The sequence below is a fragment of the Cebus imitator genome, unplaced genomic scaffold (assembly GCF_001604975.1).
Source record: "Cebus imitator isolate Cc_AM_T3 unplaced genomic scaffold, Cebus_imitator-1.0 Scaffold231, whole genome shotgun sequence".
NCBI classification, from domain to species: domain Eukaryota; kingdom Metazoa; phylum Chordata; class Mammalia; order Primates; family Cebidae; genus Cebus; species Cebus imitator.
Genome location: NW_016107546.1, coordinates 3,436,765 through 3,449,606, shown reverse-complemented (window position 1 = coordinate 3,449,606; position 12,842 = coordinate 3,436,765). Strand labels below are relative to the sequence as shown.

The 12,842-nt window shown below is 48.7% G+C and overlaps 1 protein-coding gene across 10 annotated transcripts in view; it reads right to left on the bottom strand.

Moving 5' to 3' along the window:
* Positions 1-12,842, bottom strand: part of SLC22A23 (solute carrier family 22 member 23) — a 185,301-nt gene that overhangs the window by 44,782 nt on the left and 127,677 nt on the right. For 9 of the 10 annotated variants that reach the window (XM_037727455.1, XM_037727456.1, XM_017497460.2 and 6 more), the window contains one exon: positions 10,526-10,694. In XM_037727455.1, coding sequence (XP_037583383.1) covers positions 10,526-10,694 — 169 coding nt within the window. Of the gene's footprint in view, positions 1-10,525; positions 10,695-12,842 lie in introns of those variants that run through there. The other variant, XM_037727462.1, reaches the window with a different exon arrangement.

Here is a 12,842-nt window from a genome sequence, read left to right as displayed (position 1 = left end):
TCTCTGTGCCTCAGTTTCCTCATCTGTACTGGAGGCCATCCTTGTATCTACCTCAGAGGGTCTTCAGGAAGATTTAAGGAGCTAAGTTACGTAAAGTTCTCAGCAGTGTCTAAGAAACAAACTCTCAAGAGATGCTAAAAATTGGTATTAGTCTGACCAAAATATCTTTAATGTTATTTAAAAGAGCCACAAAATTAGGGCTATTTACATATTGGAATTGTATTTTTTTAAAATGAGGCATTCATCTAACCTGAGGCCATTTAAATGTTTTATAATAGCTTTCTTTTTGAAATTAAAAAATATTGAAACTCCTTTTAGCTTGTCCGTTTTTTTCTAAGAGTTTCTACAGAGCCAGCCTTGGGAGTGTCTTCTTCCCGGCCAGTGTCCCTTACGGCAGCACACTCTCACGTCCTCCACGCTAAAGTTTAGCTCTTCTTTTGTTGGTTCTGTTCCTTACTCTCCAATGTTACGCACTGCAGCGTGATCCTTCTATAATTTCCTCATTATTTCCCATACGACTAATTTTCTTCTTCTTACTGCTTTCCCAGGTGCTCTTGACAATCACGCTGAGTGCCAGCAGTTCTTTCCTCTTGTCACAGTGAAATTCCAACCGAACTGAGCGCAGTTAATAATTCACCAGCCTCACACACTCAACCCTTTGCATTTCTTTCTCCAGGCGTTTCATGCAACACACACACATTAGGTAGGCTCCAAGTGACAATCTTTTTCTAATAGCTATGCACCTGATTAAAAGTCCTGGGGGAAAGTACAAGAAAACTGTACCCACATGCTTCCTGCAGGCTTGGAGGGATGGGTTTGGGTGTGCAAAGCACTGTGCCAGCACAATGCCCCCTCTGTGCCTGTGGGGAAGTCGGGGGAGCAGGTTGGGCAAGCCTTCCCTTCTCCGAACCTGGAACACTGCTGTGACTGAAGACTCCACAATGTGCCTGCATGTGTGCGTGTCCCCACAGCGCAGAGGAAACGCGTAGAGCCAGGACCCAGCTTATTTTACTTTCTTTCATCACTTCCGGGAATACATATGACTTCTGTTGTCCAAGATGGTCAGGACATCCGTTCACATCATGGAATTGGACAGGACCATCAGATCTCACAGACCCTTCGAGGATGACATCAGTTTCATTTCACTACAGAATCTCGAACCCTCTTTCATGTATGAAAAGTGTGTGTCCTACGCAGCTGACTCATAGGATCTTCTTTGGCAACTTACCATCCTTTTTCAAAATATGTTAGGTCCTGTGTGTGCTTCCCAAACAGCAGGGCTCAGCAGCATCTCTGGAGGCCTTCTTAAAACACAGGCTGCCAGGCCCACCGCAGAGGTTTGATTCAGCAGGCCTGGGGCTGGGGCTGGGCATGAGACCTGGGTTTCTAACAAATTCCCAAGTGATGCTGATGTTGCTGGCTTAGGGACTGCACTTTGAGAACCACTGACATTTGAAAACCGGTTTTTAATGCTTTTCCCACACTTAGGAGTGATTTGGTGAAGCTTTCTTCATTTCTTAGTTTCCCTACTTACAAACAGGAATAAATCCCCTAACCTCCTGTTCCTTGGATGCAGGAAGGGCTAAGGAATTTGAGAGTACTATGGTTTATACATCTTTACACAGAAGCAGCGTGTAGCTGATTTGAGGAAAAGCGTATCTCTTAAAAAGTTAAGACACACTCAATTAGCCGATGTCACAGTGCCTGTGTCTGCCACGAGGGAGGCATAAGATGTCCAAGTGCGATGTTTTCTTTCCTTGCCCCACTGCTCCACGAGGGCAGGGCTGTCTGCCGTGCTTACGATGACACCTCCACCCCTAGAGAATACCGCTTTAAGCACTCACATGTTGGGCTGAGAGCCCTCACTGGGGAGCTTGTTGAATTAGCATAAAAATCCTGCACCTACTCTTAGAGCAGATGAAAACATTGTTTTTTAAGAGACAGGGTCTTGCTCTGTCACCTGGGCTGCAGTGAAGTGGTACAATCATAGTTCACTGCAGCCTTGAACTCCTGGGCTCACGTGATCCTTTCACCTCAGCCTCCTGAGTAGCTGGGACATAGGCATGCACTCCCATATCTGGCTCATGTTTTAAATTTTTTGTAGAGATGGGGTCTCACTATGTTGCCCAGGCTGGTCTCGAATTGCTCTGCTCAAGTGATCTTCCTGCCTCAGTCTCTCGAAGTGTTGCATACAGGCATGAGCCACCACGCCCAGCTGCAAATTTTTGCATTATAAATGATACCGTGTACTCAGTACCCTTAATTCACCTGGTGAGGAAAGGTGATACAGGCACCAACGTTTTGGGAGAGTGGCACTCACATCTCCATTATCTCTAGAAGCCTTTACTTCCTATGACTTCCTCCAAACTACTTTAGATAAACACCACGTGGGCAGCCTCTCCAGCAGCCTTCTCCCTCCTTTGTCATTCCTCAACAGTGAATTCCTGTGCAGGAAAACTGATGTCACCCTGTCCCACATATTACCTTGCTGATCTTCCACGCTATGGTTTTCTAGGATGTTCTAACATATCGCAGACCTGGACCTCCCTGTCCAGCCTCCGGGTGCATCACGCTTTTGCCGCTGCCACCTCTTCCTGCCAGCGTCTCCACTTTTGGGTCACTTCATTCCAGAATTCTGGAACCCTGTGGCTACTGCATATTAATTAAGCCTCTGTATTTTCTGTTTGTCCTAATGTTTTGACAGTGACCTGGCTGTGTCTTGCAGAAGGACTCCCAGCTGAGGGGGAGCTCTGTCATTAAGTCATACAGGTGCGGGCTGTAAACACTCAGAAGGGGCACCTTTCCCCAGTGTGTACAATTTCAGAGCGGCAGCCCTTGCACCCAGCTCCCTCTTCCATCCCGGCACCCCCAGCCACCTACCTTCCCAGCGCATCTAAGCGGAAATCCTCCCAGATGCTCCTAGATGTTCCTTTCTTCTTATGGTTTGGATCTTGCATCTCCCCCCAACCCTTCACCTGTTGGCTTTGACCCTGGAAGGATTTCACCTTTATTCTGGAAGAAGGATCAGTCAGTATGACTTCCTTCTAGCTGAGCGCTGAAGCCCTGCCACTTTTTACTGAGTGATAAAAAATGCCTGAGGAAAATGACTAAAGGTGCCTTTCTCTTCAGGCATCTGCATCCATCAGTGGAATTACCGCTTTGACCGGGTTTACTTTCAGTTGAAAAACATTCACAAGTACTCTCTCCTCTGCTGCTCCTCCTTCACAACTAAGTGCTCAAGTTTGACTCTGCAAAGCACACAAGAGCACCAACGCCCAAGCGCGTGCCCTCCCATTCTCTGGCCACCAGCTTCTGCAGCTCTTTCTTCACCTAAAGCCCAGCCGGTCCTGCCACGGCCCAGAAGGCTCAACATAATATAAGCAACCCCCGGCAGCTCGTGCAATGACACCGCTCGCCTATCTTGGCTCCATTGCTGGGGCATAAATCATTCACGCGTCCCATCTTCCCCACATCACTGTAGAGCTCCTGCGCTCACTGCACCCCTGCCACGTCTCCGTCCAGTCTCTGGGTGCATCATGCTGCTGCCTGGCCAGCGTCTCCACTCTTGGGGTCACTTCAGTCCAGAATTCTGGAACCCTGCAGTTGCTGCATATTAATCAAGCCTTTGTATTTTCTGTATTTCTTAATGTTTTGACATCTGGGGCCTTGCTGATTCTAGAGAGGCTGTTCCTCCCAGGGTTGGCTAATTCCTAGACAGAGCAAAAGATTCACCTGCAAGTGCGCTTTTCACATGCAAACCAACCCATCCAGAGCCAACACCCCAACCACTTTCTGCATTGGGCTCTCACACATGGGCCACTATCCACCTGCCCCAGTTACCCCAGGGCCAGGTTCCAGACCCGAGGGACAGCCCTATGCCTACGAGCTGCAGAAATGATCAAACTACCAAAACTAAACCTGCGCAGCCTGCCTCACCTGCTCCTCCTGCAGAAACCACAGTAAAGGCTCCTGCCCACGTCTTCCCCTCACCGTCTGCCTCCTGACCTACCTGGTGCTTCCCAGGAGGCCCTGTGTAGCCCCAAGTGCCCCCTTTACCTGGGAACTGAGAGTAATAAATGATCTTTCAATGGCAATTGTCTCCTGGCCTGCTGACCTCACTCTACCTGGATCATAATAAAACCACATCTTAACACAGGCTGCAGCCTCAGTCAAGCCTCTTGGTCCCCTCACGCTGTCACCCTCCACAGTAGATGGCAGGACAGGACTTCAGGCTCCAGCCCTCCTGAGCTTCCATGTTTCTTAAAGCTCTGGCCTCCCTATCTTGGAAACAGACCTACCTGCCTCCTCTCACCTTTGATAGTCACCTCAGATCCATCAGCAAGTCTCACCAGGGCCACTCCCAAAGTATCTCTCAAATCAGCCCTCTGCAGGTGACACATGGCCTTCCCTAGCGCAGGCACCAGGACGTCACACAGCCCAGTGTGTGCGCTGCCTCTGCCCCAGCCCTCGCCCGGCTCCACGCCTTCTCCACAAAGCAGACAGATGGGTCCTCACAGAGCCCAATCCAGGGCATATGACCCTGCTTAAGACCCTCCAGTGCGTCTTACGTCTGTAGAACAAGCCTGTGCTCCTCAGGCCCCATAGGGTCTGACTCCACCTGCCTTTCTGAGTCACCTTCCGTCCCCCTCTTGTCCACCATGCTCCAGCCATGCTGGCTGTCCTCTCCTTGCTCCAGGATAAGCCGAGCAGAAGCCAGCTTTTGCCTTGGCTGTTCCCATTCGCCTAGGACTCTTTTCCACCCAGAAGTTTGTGTGACTTCCTCTTGCCCCAGCATGAACATCAGCCCCTCGGAGGGGTCTCTCCTGACCACCCTACTTGGTATGTAAGTCTATTTAAAAGCATGTTCGGCTGGGTGTGGTGGCTCACGCCTATAATCCCAGCACTTTGGGAGGCCGAGGCGGGTGGATCACGAGGTCAGGAGATTGATCATCCTGGCTAATGTAGCGAAACCTCATCTCTACTAAAAACACAAAAAGTATCTGGGCGTGGTGACGTGTGCCTATAGTCCCAGCTACTCGGGAGGCTAAGGCAGGAGAATCGCTTGAACGTGGAAGGTGGAGGTTGCCCTGAGCTGAGATCGCTGTGGCCATTGTTACCAGCCTACGTGACAAGAGTGGAATGCCCTCTCAAAAAAAACAAGGCATGTTCCTCACGTTTGTGAGTATGCGGTCTTCAGGCTCCCGCCCACCTCTGCCCCACAATGTGCTCTTCAGGCGATCGGGGGCTCACTCTAGAGACGTATCTAGAATGCCTGGCATCAGGGACAGCATGAGCTGGTGTGGCTGCTTAACAAATATCAGCTCCCTTCACTGCCCTTTCAGATTCCTGGATCTTCCACAGTTCCTGAGAGGCACACTCCCCAGTCTATAGGTTTTGGCCCTCATGGGGGTTTCCCCGTGGATCTGTGAACTTTGCCTGTGAGCTCATCTTTAAAGTGATTTTTCTTTTGCATGAGTCCTGAATGCTCTGTAGGAGGCTCTGTTTTGGACCCTGAGAGGTCCCATGAGCCTCACGGGTTATTCCATTGATATTTAGCCTCAGGGAGCACCTGGAATTTGGAACACACAGCCCTGTGTGGTGCAGTCTTCAAGGCTCCAGTTTCTTTGGGTGAATATTTTTCTGCCCATGGTCCAAGGCAGTCTGCCAGCTTTGGGCTGCGTCCCTGTGGCAGGCAAAGATCTCCCTGTCCTGTGGCCATTGACAGTTTTGCCTCCTGGCTTGGCTGAAGGAGCTCAGTTCTAACTGCATCAGAGGCCTGGGAGCTCAGTGCTAGCCCCCACAGGTGTTCAAACCCACGCTCCTCATGCTCCTCTCTGGTGCAGATGCCCTGGGAGCTGCCTTGGTGTCTGCTCCTGCTGGGATTCTCTGCTTGATTTGACCCCTGGGAACGTCCCTTTCTTCTTCTTTTTTTTAATAATATGGAGTTTTGTTCTTGTTGCCCAGGCTGGAGTACAATGGTGTGATCTCAGCACACCGCAACCTCCGCCTCCTGGATTCAAGCAATTCTCCTGCCTCAGCTTCTCGAGTAGCTGGGATTACAGGCATGCGCCACCACACCCAGCTAATTTTGTATTTTTAGTAGAGATGGGGTTTCTCCATGTTGGTCAGGCTGGTCTCGAACTCCTGACCTCAGGTGATCCACCATGTCGGCCTCTCAAAGTGCTGGGATTACAGGTGTGAGCCACCGTGCCTGGCCTGGGACTTCCTTTTCTTGCACTGGAGCTCAGCATCACACTTGTAAAAAGCGCTGTATTGTATCCAGCATTTGCGGGTGTGTGTGGAGGGGTCATGTCTGTTCAGTCTGCCATCTCGACCAGAAGATCCCTTCTGGCCAGTCCCTACACTTTTGTCTTTACTGTCCCTACCCCAAGAAGCCGCCCCTTGGGGACTGTGCCTTGTGCAGCTCGGTTTCTAGTCCTTGTTAATGTACGTGCTCCCCTGTCTGCTCTTCAGAGACACAGCCCTCCAAAACACCAAGTACGCTGCTGGGCACCCTGAGCCATGCAATAAATACTTGCTCATTAAAGGAAAGCAAGCAACTTTCAATATTTTGCCACCAACAGCTGGTCATGCTGGCTGGTGGTACAGCTCACACCCCCTCTCCCCAGCGGGCCACTCCATCCTGTCAAGTAACAGAACTCACTGCAGCAGATGGGAGGAAGACTATAAAAAAAGAGTAGGCAATGACTGGCTCTTAAAGCCAATAATTCTAGCGGAGCCTTTTAAGGCTGGTAGGCAAAGGTGGTTTACATTTCTCACCACCAATGTTTTTAACCTGGTCCCATTATACCTAGACTCCTATATATATTAAGAGGATGCAATAACAGTAACAGTAGTGACTAATATTTAATATTTATGAGTACTTATAGAGCAGACATGTACTAAGCACCTTAATAGTAATATAAACATGAAAATAATTATGATTATCATGGCAGTTAACATACACATGGCACTAAGTGACACGCACCATTCTAAATGTCTCATACATTAATTCACTTCCTCTCAACCCCATTATTGACCATGATGACTCAGCTGGTGAACCCGAGGCACAGAGAGATTAAGCGACTTGCTCAGGGTCACACAGCTATTAAATGGCAGAGCTCCAGGCTCCATGTCTGAGCCTCCCTTCAGACTGCGCCTTCATGCATGTGTTTTCCACACATTATTTCAGACTTCAAAACAACCCCATGAAGTAAGAACTATTATGATCCACTTTTTATAGAGATGACAAAATGGGGGCTCAGAGAGGTGTGCAGCAGGCTGAACACAGCACAGCCAGTTGCTGGGCCAGCTCTACCTAGACTGCAAAGCTGGAGCTGTAAGTGGGGGGCAGAGCACCTGGGAACCACTGTCCTCACGCACACAAGGGCACATACACGCACACACACACACATGCACACACACACACACGCACACACACACACGCACACACATGCACATGCACACACACACACACACACATGCACATACACACACCCACATGCACATACACACACACATGCACACACATTTACTTCTGCAAGTCCCTTAGATGCCTTTTCAAAAGCTATACAATTTGTTTTGTTTTGTTTTTGAGATAGTTTTGCTCTTGTTACTCAGGCTGGAGTGCAATGGCACAATCTCTGCTAACTGCACCTTTGCCTAGTAGGTTCAAGCAATTCTCCTGCCTCAGCCTCCCAAGTAGCTGGGACTACAGGCACACGCCACCATGTCCAGCTAATTTTTGTATTTTCAGTAGAGATGGGGTTTCACCATATTGGTCAGGCTGGTCTCAAACTTCTGACCTTGGCCTCCCAAAGTGCTGAGGTTACAGGCATGAGCAACTGTGCCTGGCCTATGATTTGTTTTTAAAACTGTGTATTTCAAAGAATTTTGCTGAGGTTTTAGAATATATTTAAATAAATGAATGCCTTACCTTGCCTATCAATAGACCTCAATATGTTTCTAAAGTTAAAAAAACAAAAACAAAAACCCAGCCCTTCTCATACAGGTCAGCCCTGTACAACTGGAACTGCTTCAGAAAAACCTTCTCTGCCACGTCTCCCCATCAGGTGTCCTCCTGCCTGGGACAGGTGGGAGCAGAGCCTGGATGAGGGAAACAACCCTGTCTGCTCTCCCAGGAGTATGAGTCGCCAACAGGGTGTGCCCTGTTCTCCTAGCCTAGGAGAGAACCCTGGTACAGGCCAGCAGCAGAGGAGGTGGCAGAGGGGATCTGCTGGGTGGGGATGAGGGATGGAAGCTGAGGGAAGACAGGGGCCTGCTAGGGAGAGGGGGTGAGCTGTAGCACCAGCCAGCATGACCAGCTGTTGGTGGCAAAATATTGAAAGTTGCTTGCTTTCCTCTAATGAGCAAGTATTTATTGCATGTACCAGGATGCCCAGCAGTGTACTTAGTACTTTAGAGTGCTGTATCTCTAAAGAACAAACAAGGACTAGGGGCTACGCAGGGGAGGACAGGAGCCAGATGTGACAACAGCCAGCCCGCTTCAGGTCCAGGCTCTGACATGAGCCGGCGGGGGTCGGGGGACTATGGTTCTATCCTCTGTACTGAGATATGGGTGGAACCATTTACCATCACAAAGTGCTTGCCATCTGTGCCTGGTACATCCGGAAGCACAGAAAAGCATTTGTTAGATAAATCAGCACCTTTGAACTCTGAAACAGCTAAGCCCAGCAAGGCCGCCACAAGGGAGGGGGTAGAAAGGCTTCCTTAGGAGATAAAAGGAAGAGAGCTGCCCACTCCATCCTTATCCAGGGAAACTACTGCTCATTCTCTGCCCCTTAAGGTCCTGCTGGGGCATGAAGGCTGTCCTGGAACACACCTGTGCCGTGGGAGGAGTCTGGATGTCTGACTTCGGACAAGAGTTGGAGGGGACCCCAGCAGAGGAGCCCCGTTCTGGCAGCTGTGGCTGCTGGGTGGACTCTCTGGCAGGTGACCTCTTCCCAGCTGCTATTGCTGGCCCCATGCTGCCACCGAGGTCCTCACGATACAGGGAGCAAGACCCAGGCTCTTGAGGAAATGCACCTACACCCTTGTGGTACATCTATTACCAGGGAGGGGATGGGGGACAGTACCACTAAACCAAAAGGTAGGTGCTTTCTTCCCTCCCAGGCACCTGAGCAAAGAAGGCTCGGCTCCAGAGAAGCCTTAAAGCAAGGACACAGCTGCACGGCTGACTGCATAGCCAGAAAGCTGGTTTTCATTGTTGACTAAATAGTAGCAATACAGTGTCACATGCATAATCTACTTGTAGGTGAGGTGAGAGTATCAGCATGGAGGGGGATGGGAAGGAAGGGAAAGGAAGAAAAACAGCATTTATAAAAAGGTAAAACAATCATTTTTTGGGTAAATATCTCTCTATCCATGGAGCAGTGATTTTTAACCTTGACTCAACATTAATTCTCTAGTGAGTTTTTAAAAAAACCCAGTTGCCCTATGAAACCCCCTATACCAGTGAGTTTAGTGTTTTTACCCCCCAAAATCAGCAAATCAAAACATTTAAGGTTACTCTTAGTTCAAAAACACATATTAGACTGATATTGAGCAGGGGTGGGCAAGCTATTTTTTGTAAAGGACTAGATAGTCAGTATTTTCAGCTTTATACCACAGCATCCTGCTGCATCCACTTAACTGTGTGTATAGCCAGAAAGCAGCCATAGTTAATACCTATGTAAACGCATGAGCATGGCTGTGTTCCAATAAAACTTTATTTGCAAAAACAGACAGTGGGCCCGATTTGGCCCACAGGCTGAAGGTTACCTACCCCTCACCTAGAAGAGATAGGGGGGCTTTTCTAAATCACTCCCTTAATATCTCCAAATTCCCCCCTCCCAACACAAGACCCCCACCTCCCTGCAAATCGATTTATAAAATTCATGTCAGAATAACCCCGTGGGGTGGGCAGCAAGTAGGTGTGAAACCAGACTGACCAGTAGATCTGCAGATTTTTGGAGCTGGGTGAAGGGGATGGGGGGCTCATTCCACCCTTCTGTCTACTACTGTATATATCTGAACACTTCCAAGACAGAAAGTTTAAAAAATAAAATTGTTCATGCCTATAATCCCAGCACTTTGGGAGGCCGAGGCGGGTGGATCATGAGGTTAAGAGATCGAGACCATCCTGGTCAACAAGGTGAAACCCCGTCTCTACTAAAAATACAAAAATTAGCTGGGCATGGTGGTGCGCGCCTGTAGACCCAGCTACTCAGGAGGCTGAGGCAGAAGAATTGCTTGAACCCAGGAGGCGGAGGTTATGGTGAGCTGAGATCGTGCCATTGCACTCCAGTCTGGGTAACAACAGCGAAACTCCATCTCAAAAAAAAATAATAATAATAAAAAAATAAAATAAAATAAAATTGTTTAAAAAGGGAGGAAAACCTTCTCAGACAGAACCACAAACTGAAATGAGTGGGAAGTTTGGGGATCATATGTCCTGCCCGGGGCTGGGCCTTCAGGAAGCACGTGCAGACATACCAGCCCAGGGCACCGTGCAGAGGATACTCACGACCAGTACAGCAGCATGAGCAGGAAGGGGCAGATGATGAGGGCCTGCAGCACCTGCCAGTCCCGGCACAGGGCAGCTAGCCCAGGCATGAGGAACTGTCCCGCCATGGCCACGAAGCTCGCCACCATCGTAATCATGAACCGTTTTCCAGGGGGGCACAGCTCTATTCCTAGAACACAGAACCAACGAGAGAGAGATGAGTACCATGCCCGACAGCCCGGGGAGGGAGTCCTGGGTGCACCCGGGCCAGTGCACTGCTCAACCCACCACGACTGAAATCGTTTCCATCTGCTGCCCACCACAAGTGCCCTATGTGGTGTGCCAATGTTTTATGAGGGCACTGAGACTCCCAAATGGGAAGGGAAGTGAGATGGTTATTCAAGGCCACAGAACTAGTCAATGACAAGGGGATGCTGTAATTCAGAGGTGCTCAGCTCAGAAACCAGGAAATGGTGCTGCTTATGAGAGAGATCACCCATTGTTCCCGCTTCCTCTGCTCTCCAGACGTCACTGAGCTTGCTGTCCAGCACGTTTCCCCTCATGACCATCCCGTTGCCATTCCTTCCTGTCCATGATGCTGTATTAGGGGCTACCTTGACCTCCAGGCAGAACACCAGGCATGCCCATCTACTCACTACCACCCACGTGTACCACCCACCCCTTCTTCTGGTTCTTGCTCCAGTGTGCCTGGGGCACTCCAAGTTCCAGGCAACCTACTCACACTGTGAGATGGTGGGGAGGCTGAGCTGAATCCCAGCTTGCCTATTAAACAAGACAAAAACAAACAATAAGGCTGACTCAGACCATATAGCAATGGTCCTACCAGAAAGCCCCTTCTCCATGTGGGAGTTCTGTTGGCCATTGCAAAGTGGGAGAGTTGTGCATCCTTTCTCTGTCACTATGAGACACCTCTCCCTGGGCAAGGGCCATGTCTAATTCATCCTTGTAGCTCCAAAACCAAAAACAGTGTCTATTTTCAACAAATGCTCACTGAGTAGAGGGGGACCACAGCCCCTCTTATTTGCAAGGATCTATTCTTTTACTTTGACCTTGAGTCAAAAAGATCAGAAAACTTTTATCTGTAGCACCCAAGTGACAACCAATACAGACCTACTGCATGAATCACCGTAATGAAAGCCCTTTATAGTAGAAAAGCAGCTGGGTTATATATATATTTTCCCTATAGAGCATGTAAAATTCTTCTGCAATATGTAGTATTCTCTAAGGGTTTCTTGCTTGCTTGCTCTCTTAAATGTAAGGTAAGAGGGAGAAGGAAAATGGGGGAGAAGAAGAAGAGGATAGAGGAGGAGGAAGACAGATCCTTGGGAGAGAACGCTTTCTATGCCTGTGCGTTAGAGGCTGTTCGGATGGTGGGTCTCACGGATCAGTTGTGACAGCTCATCTGCTGGTTGTCTAGAGACCACAGCAGAGGGAGGAGGTCAGAAGGCAATAAGAAGGGAAACAGACTAGACAGAGAACAGATGAATTACACTTGGCTATAAGGATATTATCAGCCCTAACAAGGAGAGGGCACTATGCCAGCCAATTCCTACAGCAGCTCATCTGCTGGAAAAAAAATTATTATGCCATCAGAATCTCCATTCCTGCTCAGTCACAAGCAAACAGATCATCATCATAGCTAACAGCGAACAAGAGAGAAACCAGATTTCACTGATTATTGCTTAGAAAGAGGTTTCTACCATTTAATTAGGAAAACACAATTAAATGGCTCACTCTTGCCCATTTGCTGCGATGCTGTTAATTTGGTACCATAGGTCAGGTTCATTTAAAAGATCACTTCCTAGCAGGGTCCAGTTCTGGCATTTCTGCTCTTACAAATAAAAGAACACAAGGTCTTTAAGAAAAGACTAACAATTGTAGGTCTCATTTTCACATATTAAGCACAAGCAGTAAATTGGCTGCTATGGAAACCAGAAATCTACATTAGTGTGGTTAAGTTCAGTGTTGGAAGCTCGGCATGGGCTAGAATCAGACAAGGAAATTCAGCACTTGGCCATCCAGGTAACCTTTAAACAAAGTCAAAGAGATAATGTGGAAATAGCATGATGCCGTTGTATCAGTGGTTTGCTGGTACAGCAGACATATGTTGCTTGCTGTTTTTCTCTTCAATACCTCTCTTTAATTTAGTGACATGATACAATGAAATATGTGCAATTGGCTAGGCGCGGTGGCTCACACCTATAATCCAGCACTTTGGGAGGTGGAGGCGGGTAGATCACAAGGTCAGGAGTTTGAGACCTGCCTGGACAACATTGTGAAACCCCGTCTCTACGAAAAAAAAAAAAAAATTAGCCGG